At 33.9% G+C, this 14,863-nt stretch overlaps 1 protein-coding gene across 1 annotated transcript in view; it reads left to right on the top strand.

Moving 5' to 3' along the window:
* LOC122814489 (E3 ubiquitin/ISG15 ligase TRIM25-like) overlaps positions 1-14,574 on the top strand; it is a 26,600-nt gene extending 12,026 nt beyond the window's left edge. The window contains exons 2-3 of the mRNA XM_044087065.1: positions 3,850-3,916; positions 14,480-14,574. Of these exons, the coding sequence (XP_043943000.1) occupies positions 3,850-3,916; positions 14,480-14,574 (162 nt within the window). The remainder of the gene's footprint in view (positions 1-3,849; positions 3,917-14,479) is intronic.
* The last annotated feature ends 289 nt before the right edge of the window (positions 14,575-14,863 follow it).

Here is a 14,863-nt window from a genome sequence, read left to right as displayed (position 1 = left end):
CTGTTTTGTCCAAATGCATGTACCTCTGCAAATATAACTTGCTTCAGCATTATCTAACTTCCTTTCCTAACTTAATTTTTTTCCTTTTAATTCACTTTTAACTTTGTGTTGCTGGATATTTTTTATGAATAATTATTATTATTACCAGAGGAGTGAATATTATGTAGGCGGTCAAGCTGCTGGACTCTACCTCTAACTCTCCAGACTGCTCTGCACATTATCATTTGTGATTGCCTACTGATAACAAGGGGCATTGTGACTGGAGGGGCCATCGCCCAATCTAGGATGGTGGAAGATCTACCTTGCCAAAGCAAAAACTGTGAGTAATTGAAGAATTCTATCAGCCTTCCCTGGAAATTATATGTGGCCTTCTCTGGGAATTGGCAATTGTGAGGACAAGTATATGTGCATGTGAGAGAGTGTGTGTGTGTGTGTGTGTGTGTGTGTGTGTGTGTGTGTGTGTGTGTGTGTGTGTGTGTAATAATTAAATTTGTTTGAGTAGCAGTTACTGTGGATAAGAGGCATTGGAACACAATGTAGTTCAGAGTGGGTGGTGGGAAATATACCTGGAGTGCTAGTCCAAAGACTCAGCTTGGTAAATAATCAATTTGGAAGCCTAGAATCCTAGTTTGTGTTTGGATGTTGGAAAACTATATCCCAAGGCAGCTGTTCATATTCCCTTTATGCTTTTGAGGTCCAGTTATATTTTAATTGTTTAGTTAATTAGTTCTATGTGCATCCTTTTTACTTTAACCTGTTAGACACTAGCGGTGTAGTTGAAGAAATCATCTGTCTGGTGACCATCAAACCTATTCTTGGGCAATGGGGCAGATCTAAACACCATAGGCCCTATCCTTCACATATCCTGAAATATATTGGTTGGCAGTGGGAGGATTTAAACACCATCTACCTAGCAACTGAGTTTTTCTCTGTGCCAATTTCTGTATCAGTGTTGGGAGACTTTGTGCTCATTGTCTGGTTTTGCATTAGATGAAGGACTGCAGTTGCTTATAAATTTAGTCTTTATATACATCCTGTATGGGTGGGCAGTCTGTATATACATCCTGTATGGGTGGGCAGTCTGTATATACATCATGTATGGGTGGGCAGTCTGTATATACATTCTGTATGGGTGGGCAGTCTGTATATATATCCTGTATGAGTTGGCAGTCTGTATATACATCCTGTATGGGTGGACAGTCTGTATATACATCCTGTATGAGTTGGCAGTCTGTATATACATTCTGTATGGGTGGGCAGTCTGTATATACATTCTGTATGGGTGGGCAGTCTGTATATACATCCTGTATGAGTTGGCAGTCTGTATATACATCCTGTATGGGTGGGCAGTCTGTATATACATCCTGTATGAGTTGGCAGTCTGTATATACATTCTGTATGGGTGGGCAGTCTGTATATACATCCTGTATGAGTTGGCAGTCTGTATATACATCCTGTATGGGTGGGCAGTCTGTATATACATCCTGTATGAGTTGGCAGTCTGTATATACATTCTGTATGGGTGGGCAGTCTGTATATACATTCTGTATGGGTGGGCAGTCTGTATATACATCCTGTATGAGTTGGCAGTCTGTATATACATCCTGTATGGGTGGGCAGTCTGTATATACATCCTGTATGAGTTGGCAGTCTGTATATACATTCTGTATGGGTGGGCAGTCTGTATATACATCCTGTATGAGTTGGCAGTCTGTATATACATTCTGTATGGGTGGGCAGTCTGTGTATACATCCTGTATGAGTTGGCAGTCTGTATATACATTCTGTATGGGTGGGCAGTCTGTATATACATTCTGTATGGGTGGGCACATCCTCATTCAAGAAAAGAATGTGAAAACATCTTTGCCAAGGTATGCAGAATGACCAGTTGTACAGGGTTAACAATGTATACATGGGAAACAGAAGAGAAAGAGAAGTGTGTGAAGGGGCACAGGGGCTGTATGGGTGTACATATGGGCACTTGGAATGAATACTCTGCATGATGGGACTTTATGAATTTGACAACATAAGAAAACGCTGTCAGAAAGAAAAGTGAGTCAGTGTGTCATGAGAAATTAGAAAATAGGTGGTTTAGTTATCTATAAACAAATGAATGACTTACAATCCTGATTTGAGATGAGTTTGTTAGTACTATAGTGGGATGGACTTTAGATATAGGTGGTCTTTGGCCTCTTTCTATAGATATGCAACTATGGAGTTACTGTATTTAAGTAAGGGGTGTAGACAGTACAGGAGAGCTTGTCCCTGAGGGAAAATAAAAATATTGCTTTTATGTTTGTCTTCTGTTTCTAGGCAAAATACTTACCAGTTATTAATTCAGTTTTGATGATTTTGTTTAATTTCAAATGTGTTTGTTTTTCTGAAATGTATTTTATTTTATTTATTTTGCATTTGTTAACTGGAAAAGTCTGACTGGATACAGGTCCATTTTCAGCGGTGGGCATGGGAGAAAAGCTCCAGACATACATACATACATAATGGTTCAAAAATTATGAACTTTTATGCGATCACTTACATTTTGTAGTACATAGATGTAGAAGATTAACATACAGTTAAGTAAGAATTTTCAAATAAAGAAGGACATTTGTGTAGCACAGGGTTATTCAGTGGATATACAATTCAGAAATACTGTCAAAGGGATACATCATGTAGACATTCTGAAAGGCAGCTGAAATAAATGATTTATGTTATGATAACTATATGTAAGTGGCCAAGGTACATTGCTGGATAGAGAGAGAGAATGAGTCAGTCCAGATTTGTACAGGAGCATAACCAATGCATTTTTAGGTGTTGTTTAAGAGATACTTTAAATTGGGAAAAGCAGGGAATTGTGGTAAATTGAGCAGGAAGAGCATTCCATGTTTTGCCAATGGAGTTAGCAAATAATGACTCACCAGCTAAATCGTTGGATTTAACAGTTTGAACTAGCAATCTGTATGATGACCGGATAATTCTTAGGTTACTGTAGGAGGTGATGATGTTTTAAGTATAGGTGTGATTTCTGGTTGGTAAAGAACTTTGTGAGCCACTGTTAGTGGATTGTACTTGAGTTGACTGGGAAGCTCTAACCAGCCTAGAGATTGGAGGTTAAGACAGTGATGCGTTCTATATGCTGAACCTGCTGCAAATCTGGCAATATGATTGCAGCAGCTGGTGAGTTTATTTAGGTCTGATCTGCTTAAGTTTGTGAAGATAGGAGAGGCATAGAGGAGGGATGATAGTAAATGTGTGCGGGCAATCATAGTCCTGGCAGTTGGGGTCAGGAAAGGTTTAATCCTATATAACAAGCCCAGTTTCTTATTTACTGTCTTATAGTTCAGTCGATGTGGGCACCAAACTTAAGATTGTTGTCAACTATTACACCTAATACTTTTGTATTTGGAAATGGGGAAATAATAGGGCCATTATTAGATGAAATGGTGAATAAGGGCAAGGGTACCTTGTGGGTGGGAGTAAAGAATAGTAGTTTTGTTTTAATGGAATTTAATAAGAGGTGAAGATTAGTGAGCCAGTTTTCAACTTTGTTAAAGGTATTTTGGGTTAAAGTTTGTAGAGCAGTTGAGGAGGTGGCAGCACAAATTAGGGTAGCATCATCTGCGTATTGAATGCAGGTTGCATTAGGGATGATTTTGTACAGATCGTTAATGAAGACAGAGAAATGTAATAATCTGACTGAAATCCCTGGTTTATATACTGCTGTACCATCTTTTTATAATTAGTAGGAGTTACACACTCTGTATGGTTTACAGACACCTACTCACAATGTGATTTTTTTGTACATTGCAGCTAACATCTTTCTGATTTATTTTTCTTTTCTTTATTTCTTAGGTTTTATTACATTACTTAAAGCACACTCCTTCTCAGTATTCTGAATCCTCGCATCTCCTTCTGTGCGGTAAGTCATATAACTTTTAATTTGCTTTACATTTCTGTTCTGGACATTTTTGTCTTACTGTATTGATCCATTTAATATATATGATGGAGTGGATCCTACCTTTTGTTAATAGCTTCCTTGACACTGACCTAACTCCTCAGATATTTATTCACTCTTGTATCACCTTTCTTATCTTGTAATTTTACAAAGACTGTCTGGACACCTGTTTTGTGTGGTTGCATGCTCTGCTTAAGATTTCTAGTTATTTTTAAATGCAGACAATTTTCCTGCTGTTCTCAGTCACTCAGTCCTTCACTCAAGTCCAAGCCAATGTATTTATTTTATATAACCTAAACAGTTGCTAACAAAACAAGGGTTTCATCTTGCCTGCTATGTAATGAAATTCCCTATTGTGTTGTTAGACACCAGTTATAACTGTACAGCATATTGTGCTACATAGCTTTAATAATGGGCAGTTATTCCTATTGGGTATGCGTGTCACCTGACTATCCCAGCAGCACCTGGCAGCTGCAGGAAAGATTTAATTGTGGGCAGACCATGTATCTGAGGTGTTTGTGTTTTTAATGAGCATCCTTTTATATATTCATGATTCATGATGTCAGAAGTGTTAGAAGTAAGCATCTGCTCATTTTCAAGTTGTTTGTTGGTCTAAAGTAAAGAAACATAGTTTACAGTTCAAACTTTTTTTGGGGGGGAGTGAATCTGACATCTTGTCTTTCAGATAACTTGTAAGAATTAAAATACAGCATTAAACATTTCTTACAATTGAGGATGTAGTCTCATTTATAGATTGATAAGTTCATAGATACTTAATAGGCTGTTGATCTGTGAGGATCTTAAAAAGTCCAGCCTTACATTTTCATTTTTTTTCTAGCCCTTATGTTTTATCTATGGATAACCTGGAGGGTTGGGACATTTACTAATTTCTCCTATCCATAAGAGACATGCTATGTGAATTTTGTATCCAGTCATACAAATTACATGTGAATAGAGTAAGAGAGGTACTTCACTTTATGTGGAATGGAAGATGATTCCTTAGAAGAGGTATTGTCTGTGATATGTTACTCTCCCGTCAGCATTATCCTAGTAATGTTACAGAAGAGAGTGAGATCCTTTGAACAGCTGTTCACACATCTATTGGACTTCTGAATGTGTAGATCTGGTAGGACAGGATTAGATGAGGCTCTGTATGTAAGTCAAAGGTTAACTCTCGGTAGCATGTAGGATACCAAGAAGAGAGACAAGGTTTTGAAACAATTTGCATTGTTTGTGTGATTTAGGCCCTTGATTTTTTTTTAGTATAAAAGCATTGTAGTTGTTTCAGTTATGACAAGTGTTTGGACAGGCATATACCAAATGGGGGAATTATGCTCAATGATTGGCCTAATGAGAGATGAGTACAGTGGAATGATTACATCCTAGATCTGGATACCACATCTTTCAATATAAGCTTTATAATTGAAGGACTTCTTTATAATAGTGGATACCTGGTGATCAAAAGACAGTTGATTGTCAACATAGGTTTCAAGATCCCATCATGCACTTCTTGGCATTTATTTTAAGTCCATAGTCTTGACACCAACCATTTGTAATTGACTATTTAGAGGATGATGTGAACATAATTCCTGACCTGCACAGAATGAACATGAAAAAAAAAAACTGTTAGAGTCACTGAACAGATTAGTATACTTTAAAACAGGATTAATCTAATTTAAAACTGATTGGAAAGTCTAAAGTGTATGGATCACATTCTAATTTAGAGAGGTTGAAGCCAGACTCAGAGAAAGTCAAACCAGTAATACAAGTGCCAGGTTTTAATGACATTTCTGGGAATCATGTAGTACACTGTAAAATTGCATAACTGATATGCTGTGATAGCTATGCCTCTCAGAAAATTGTAGAAACATAGCATGGAAATGGTAGAATGAATGCGTAAGAAGTGATAACACATCTAGAAATTAGTGACAGAAGTACCTACATTTAAATATTATGAGGTGTATAAGCCAGTTATTTCACAAGTGGATGTGGGATAGGATGGTTTAGGAGTAGTGTTCTTAAAGGAATGAAACAAATTCCCTATAGGCTGATAGCTTTTAATCATGTACAAAAAGATATGCTCAAATAGAAAAAAAGAACTGTTAGTAGTATTTGAAAGTGAGAAATTCTCTAAATGTATTTATTCCGTAAGCGCTTTCATCTGGACCAATGTCCAAACTTCTTCAGACAATATTACACAACAGACAAAAGTTTATATACTTAAGCAATCATCTAATAAATCAATTAAACAATTAAATAAACAATAATTAAACATCATCAACTCAATTCCTTATGCAACTATAAAAAGCTGTATACTTTTTAAAATACCATCTATAATTTATGTTTCTTAAATACCAAACAAATAAATGGTAAATAAAAATTAATAAATATAAAAGTTAAATAAAAATGAAATTAGCAATAAAGATTAAATACCAAGGGCTGACTGCAAAATTCGTGATTTTTGGTTTTTTAAAAAGAAACAAAACAAAACAACAGATCATAAACATTGTGTTTTATATTTTTTATATAAATTGTGTTTTATATTGTATGCTCTATATACCAACACTACTTCACCTATCTAGTCGTTTGAGTTTTAAAGTGCATTTAATAGAAGCATATTCGTTAAGGTTAAGGCCATGGTGTATATGTGCAAAAGTTCTAATTTGCCACAAAAGTTCTTTTTTCTATTAAATGCACTTTAAAACTCAAACGACTAGATAGTTGAAGTAGTGTTGGTATATAGAGCATACAATATAAAACACAATTTATATATAAAATATAAAACACAAAGTTTATGATCTGTTGTTTTGTTTTGTTGCTTCTTAAAAAAACAAAAATCAAGAATTTTGGTGTCAGCCCTTGGTTTTTAACCTTTATTTCTAATTTCATTTTTATTTAACTTTTATCTTTATTAATTTTTATTTACCATTTATTTGTTTGGTATTTAAGAAACATAAATTATAGATGGTATTTTAAAAAGTATACAGCTTTTTATAGTTGCATAAGGAATTGAGTTGATGTTTAATTATTGTTTATTTAATTGTTTAATTGATTTATTAGATAATTGCTTAAGTATATAAACTTTTGTCTGTTGTGTAATATTGTCTGAGGAAGTTTGGACATTGGTCCAAACAAAAGTGCTTATGGAATAAAATTTTGGAGAGAAGGAGAATATTTGACGTTCTTCACTGTTTTTTTCATGTTAACAAGTCTTAGTTGTTCGTTTTGCTTTTCTAAATGTATTTATAACCAAGACATGCAAGCTGAAACAGATCACAAACGTTTACAGTGTGTGCTCAGAAAGTCTTTCTGGAAGAAAATGCTGAACTTACAGAAGATGCTACTTAGTTTACATAAGTTTGCGTAAGTATGACCTGGAGGTTGAATAGAGACTACTCAATAAACCACATGTAAAAGATGCGTTGAGTAAAATATGTTTACTAGAGGAGAAAAAAGTGACAGTGAGCAGGTGGCCAGAGCAAAGAAACATTAATTAGAAAGGAAATTCAGTTTTAATTTTCCTTCAAGGAGGAAATACATTGAATTCAATGGTTAACTGAATTATTGTAATAGACCGTTTAAGAGAAAGATGTTTGAGAGAATACACGAGTCACAGCTTAGAAAGTGCAAGGAACAAAAACAAAACAAGATACCTTATTTGACAGGAATGTCAGTACATAAAGAGTCAAGAAAACTTGTAATATGTGTAATACGTTCCAAGGCAACTCTCTGTAAGGAGAGATGCTACCTTACACAGTACACAGTAATGGTGTGATCTTGAAACACAGTGGGCACAGACTTGATCCAGTTCAAACTATTGTGTGGCTTATCTGTGTAGATATTTTAAATAAACATGCAGAATAAATACAAACAAGAAAATTCTATTCTAAGTAACATTCTGATACCTTCTTTCAATATAAAAATTATATTATTCCTCAACACAGAAAATTAAAAGAACATAAAGCATAGACAGGTACCTTAAATGGCCATTACAGTTCCTTTCAATAGATGTACAGTTCCTGTCACCAATAGCTTTGCAGATTAAATGGATGACTGGTTAACTAGCTGCTGTTTCCTGAAAGAAAAAAATAAAACACAATATATTATGGAACAAATAATTTACTTAAAAATAAATAGGAGGCAATAAAATAATAAAAAAGCATTATTTAATTAGGCAGTTGTTGTAGAGAATGGGGAATCCAAACCTTTCTTCATTTCTTTTGTTAGCTTCACTTTAATCCAGAACACTTCCGTAACTTTATGCTATTTTAGTTTTTTTATATTTTCCCACTTTATTTAAACAACTTTAACAGCAGACATTTTATTTCATAGGGCAGAATATTTTATGGCTAGTGCTCAGTAATCTAATTTAAATGACTTCCTGCAGTCATATCTTTTTAGGTTATTAAAAAGCTTTACCTTACACAAATTTCAATAAAATAAATTTCCCCATATGCAATTAAAATACCAGGATTTTTTTGAGAGCAAGGGCCTTTTATGTTACAGTGACAATTAACAAGATAATTGACTCTCTGGATTTATGGTAATATCAATTTCAGGTCGTGTGAGTATACAATTAATTTTATTGGTTTTATTTCACAATTTCCCCTAATTTATTTTTCTACTCAAGGTAATTTTTTTCTGAATTTGATTTTAATGACCATACAATTAGTTGCATTGTTTTTTTTTTTTTTAATTTTACGTTATAGTTCCTCCTAATTTGCTTTTCTACTCAGGATAAATTCTTTCTGTTTTTATTGAGCATACAGTTAGTCATGTTGCTTTTTATTTGTATATTACATTTCTTCCTAATTTACTTTTCTACTCAGGGTAGGTTCCTTCTAAATGTGTTTTTAATGTAATTTATCTTGTTTTACATCAGTATATTATTATTCAGAAGTAATACTATACTATATATTTGCTTCATTTTCAAAAGTAAACAACAGGTAATAATTAACAAAATTACAATATATATAATAACCATAAAAAAGGGTCTGTTAAATAGTGAATTTCTGCAGAATCCCAGGTGGGGTGTCTCCAAGTGAAGATTTTCACTATTTTTTCCTGCGAGTTGATATATAGATTTTAATGCTCTTTGAAAAATTTTATGCACTTGCTCATTAATCATTTTAGAATCAATAAAATATTTTGCTGTTCTTGTTAAATTCATGTTTTAAATTCTTTACTAATTCTTAATCTTCTGACATTTGATATAGCTGTTGTCCTAACTGAACTTTAGGGTACATCATTGTATATTTTGTATAATTTCTTTAAAAATATTTATTTCTTACAATAATATAATGGTAGCTATATCTCTACATTCCCATAACAGATTTAACAACTATGCATAATAGCAATGCAAGCCTTTACAGAGGATGTGTCTGTACAAACAACAATTTCAAATGGGCAGATGTGATTGTATCTTTTTATGTTACATATTCCCTGTTAGATCCTGATTAGATTTTCATCCTTACTAATGTTCGTTATTCAATTCAGTGGTCTGAATAAATAAAATATTCTCTTCTTTTCTTATGTCTAACCTTTTTAAGTTTTACATATCATATGTTTTATGAGACTTAATGCTGCAAAACTACAATTATGAATCTCCTTTTTGTAACAACCCAGTCAACCAATTTCCCACCATAGGTGATGCTGTTTAGATAAAGAGCTTATTCCCTTTTGCCATTTAGTATTAAAATGTATTTGAAGTAATATTTCTGTAATTGTATACATACGTTACAAAGCAGTACAAGACATTATAAACATTACTCGATTCTTTGTGTCTTTGCCTCCAATAATATTATCAACTACTTGCTTTTGGATGTATGTTAATATTTCATCCTGAGAAGTATGTTGCTTCACAATAGTGTTACTCTGAATTACTTAACATATACTCCATTCATACATAATCAGTACCCAGCCATTGCATATTCCTATACTGGACTCCCTTAAGACATCTAGCATCTTGTACAAAAGCCTTAGAAGCATTCTAATCAGATATATTCAGTATCTAAATTAATCAACATATTGAATATCTAAGGATATTACTCATCCTAAGGCAACTATTTCAGTAGCATTGCTTTGACTCCTCAAATTAGTATTATTAATACACTCATCTGAGCCAGCCATTACTTGTTTCCAGTTAACAAACATTAATGCACTCATGTGAGCCAGCCATTACTTGTTTCCAGTTAACAAACATATAATTCAGAATGATCAGATGTACAAAATCTAATTGACAATATCATTAGTCGCAGTATTTCTGTAAATGAATGCATTGATTGATAGTGGTATTCCATACTATCCTAAACCCCATCCATTACGATATAAAGGATATGTGTTTCTTTTCCATTCACATTGCTGGTCCTTATTATAATTTATAGCAGAATATATAGATAACTTAAAACCATTTAAGAGATCTATTAAAGGTGCAGATACCTGAATTTTACAAATGTTTATTTCAGTGTCACTTTTAGTCTATAAAGTAACTTCCTAAAGTTTTATATACAAAGTTGATAGGGTATTTCTCTGTTTTCCTATCATGTTACATTCTATTTGTGAAATTTCAATTTGTATCATATCATCTTAGTTATCAGCTTGTATGTAACAATTTATGAAAGCTTACTGTTCCATTAAAACTGAGTGATGTAACATTCCAAGAGAGTATTAACAGCTTTCTGCTTCTTAAGTGCACAAGTGTATAAGTCATATCTGTGTTACATATTCATTACATTCCTCTTAACCTGCAGACATTGAAAACATGTACAAACGTTCTTGAAAAGTAGGTATAGCAGATCAAAAATCTGGACACCTAATTAGCATTCAAATTGAAAACTGAATAGCATATGACTCTTCCAGTTTCAAGTAGGATCATGGGATACTACTTAGTAACACAAGTTTAAGGAACTGCGATCCATTAAAGTATACACGTATTATGAACAACAGAATGTAAAATATGGAGATTTTAATAAAAGATGCATGCTGCAAAAATCCCTCACAAAATCATTTATTCTTGCTTCTTGAAAAAAGGAGATTTTAAAATGTAGGTCCTCTTTCATTAAATTAATGATGTTACTAGTATGTTGGTCATGTCTAGTTTTCTGTGTGTTAAATAGCTTTAAAATTGAATGTGTTGGGGGTGAGATTGAGAAAATCATGTGAGGAGATAATGCAAGCCTGAAAATAGGTACATTCCTGAAAAATATTACTGCTGGCATTCTCTGTGATATACAAATAGCTTTTATGTGATTCAATCAATGTATTATATATAATATTAAGATTATTAAACAACAAGGAACACTCATATTTTCTTTGACCTTATCATCTTATCAGATTGATTTGTTATTTCAGTGAGCCTTGTTTTATTCTTTCTGACAACATTCTGAAGTCAAAGGAAAATGCCATTTACTCAATTCATCTTAAATAAAACAAATAAACAAACAATAATTACCAGTTATTTTTAAGATCAATGTACATTGATCAATGTGTACAATCATATTAGTTATCTTCCTAGTTTTACCAGGTCTTAGTGCTACAATTGTCAGTCCTAGTTTTTAAACATTCATATAAGGACCTTCCCAATTATCATTCCATGTAGCAGCTTTAATGAAATTATTTCTCATCACTTTGTACTAACTTTCAATTTTCATAATCCATTTGTTTAGAAGATTACTCATCCCCTATTAGTCTGCTAATATTTACAGTGTAGACTTCTCCAACCTTTTTATTTCTTCATCAGTTTATTTAGACATATGTTTATACTGATGATTTCTTGACTAGAACTAGGTATTTGAAAATCATTGGGAAAAAATAACAGCATTTCCTCCCTGTCATTAGCTTGTAAACATAAATTCCTGTAGAAAAAGAGATGATGATCTTATATTAATAAATACTTGAGGAAAAGCCTTACTCTAGTATTTCCCGTCTCCATTCCTTGACACTCATGTTCACTTACTCCATTATAACTATTGCCTTTGGGGGATATGGAACATGAATCCACTGTTGTATTCGTAACAGTTTATACATGTCCTTCATCACTTATCCTACAAAATGGGGACGATTATTACTTTGTATCTCTGTTGGTAATTCCAAGTGTGTAAACATTTATATTCTCAAAGCCTTTCTAATAGTCTGATCTGTGCAGTTCATAACTTCTTACCATTTTGAAAATACATTCTCCACTGCCAGGGTTAATTTTTATTGCCCTTTAAGAGGAAGAGGTCCTATGTAAGCAATTTGTACCCCCTCCCAGCTATGACAACTCTGTAAAATGCTGGTTTTCCTTTACACTTAGCATTAGTTTGTATATATTCCAAACAATTTTCTACAGTATTCAGGCACATTTTTGTAAGGTCTTCTAGTAGCAGTGATAATTAGTGCCATTAACTGTTAACAAGCTGCTTCCTGTAATCCAGAGTTTGATTCCTTCAATCTCCATTTGTCTACTCTGTGACTTTTACAAAGTTACTTTTCCAGCCAGTGCTCCTAGGTTGTCCCTGAAAAGAGGGGAGTACCCAGTTAGCAAATAAATAAAATAAAAAAATTATCATCTATTATGTCTTATAACTTTTGTGCACTCAAATGTCCCAACATCTTGTGGAAAACTTTTTAACAGCTTCCTCTTGTGCAATGGGAACTAATACTCCATATAGTCCCTTGTAAAACAGGTACTTATTTTCACCTACTTTTTCCTTTTTCAAATTCTTTGAGAGCCTATTCTCCATCTCAGATTTATAAATCAGCAACATAAAATTAGGGAGCCTGTGAAATGTCATCCACATGCAAAATTTTTAGTTCTTTTTTCAGGATACCATAGAACTCCAACCAAACCTGTCTTCTTGCCAACCTGGCAGCTGCATTATCTCCCTTTACTAACTTACCTTGAGCCATTTTTGATGTGCCTTAACCTTACATAAATGCCATCTATCAGGATACTGATTCTTTTCTAAAACCAACCTTTCTAGCATGTCTGCATGTTGTAATGGATTACCAGCACTATATTATAACCTTCTTTGATAAGTAAGAATACTGAACCTATGACTACATATATTGGCTATCAGAGGATGTTTACAGGCTTATCTGTTATGTCAGCAATATCAAATGATACCTATTTGCATTCCCTTTCTGTGATTCTACTTACAGTATATATTTTTTTCCTTTTTCGTTTGTACATGTACGGCATATGCAAATATATGCGTACCTCAGCTTACATAGTAAGTGTAACTTTGCTTGCTCCATGTTAAAGGAAAATTCCATTCTAACAATTTCTCTTAGCTGGAAAGTTACCTAGACAATACCATCTGTCCAGTTGTATGCTGCATCATCTACCATGAATGGAGGCCCTGACATATTATCTGACTGATTTGTGAAATATGACAAGGTCCCAAGAATGCTGACTTGGACAGTACCATTGTAGGTCAGAGTGTGTGTTTTCATCTTTAAGAAGCTTTCCAGTCACTGGGCACGTGCTTATAAATACAGAGCACATGCAGGCATCAGTGCCATTCTGAGTGAACAGCCAGAGTGTTAACAAGTATGAGTGAAGCAGTCAGTCAGTTTATTAGTTTGTTTAAGTTTATGTTTCCAATCCTCCACCCTGATGTGTTTTTATGCAATAAAACTGCTTAAACAAACACCCAAGCCTCTTCATCTGTGATATGACATCAGAATGGGATTCAGAAGTTAAGTCATGAGGTGTCATATGCTGACTGTAATACCAGAAACGTGGTCTATTTGGCTACGTGTACTGTATGTACAGCGTTCTATGTGGGCCTGACCAAGAGGAGGCTGAGGGATCGTGTGTATGATCATCTTTATAGCATCCGTAGGCAAGATGATACCAATGCCCTGGCTAGGCATGTGAAGGAGCATGATACACACTCCTTTACCTTTAGGGTGTTGCAGATACTACCCATGAATATGAGAGGGGGAGATAACGATAATGTTTTAGCCAAAGCTGAGCTTTTTTGGATCTTAAGGCTGGCAGCTCACATACCCCCTGGGCTGAATGGTTTTATCTCCATTAAGCCAATATTGTTAGATAGGAAGTGACACCTATTGTAGTTGTGAGTTAAGTCTGATCTAGTGTATTTTTTAGTCCTTGCAAAAAATTTTTTTGTCCTACTCATTCTATTGCTGAATATACACTTAGCCACTGTCTTGAGTCTAGTCCTGTTTTCATCTTTTTAGAATAACATAGTAATGTTTTATATCACATCTTGATCCTATGTTATTTTGTTATACATCATCAGCTGTTCCATACATTTACATATTTTTCATAACATATGTGACGTTTTATGTCAACCACATGTAATTCATCATCTATGTGTATAGATATATACTATATATACTTTTTATTGTATTTACAATTTATCAGATTCTTCACTTAAAGTGTTCATTTATAAGTGTTTTTTCTGCAGCTGTCTCATGTAGTATGTTGACTAATGTAGCATTCTGTTACATCATTAGATTTAAAGGAGAGTGTTTGGTTGCTTGACGGTAAGTTCCATCTATTTTCTTGTTTTATAGAGTTATCATGTGACCTAGAGGCAACAACTCGTCATTCAAGCAATCTGTTTACTTGCAACTTTGTTCTCGGTGTTCACTGCGTCTTTGTTGCTTAATGGGGTTAATTTATTTATGGATTGTCTGCTTTGCTCAATCGCTTTACTATAGCAGTCAGCTTCTGGTCGGGATGGAAAACTTTTGGGTCTTTCAGGATTTGATAACAGGTATGTTTGATTCGCTTACCAGACAGGCTTTTCTGTGGTTTCTTACTCATTTGATTACTGCTTGTAGCATTGTTGCGTATATATGAAGAGTTTTAGGTTTACTTTTTTAATGGAACCTTCGTGTTTGCTGCTATTTACCTTTGAGTATCTAAGGGTTACTATGAAGCTACATATCTACAAT

Source organism: Protopterus annectens, chromosome 10.part0 (assembly GCF_019279795.1).
Source record: "Protopterus annectens isolate FY-2018-M chromosome 10.part0, PAN1.0, whole genome shotgun sequence".
Classification (NCBI taxonomy): domain Eukaryota; kingdom Metazoa; phylum Chordata; order Ceratodontiformes; family Protopteridae; genus Protopterus; species Protopterus annectens.
Note: the sequence above shows the minus strand (reverse complement) of the source record. Positions and strands in the feature narration are given on the sequence as shown.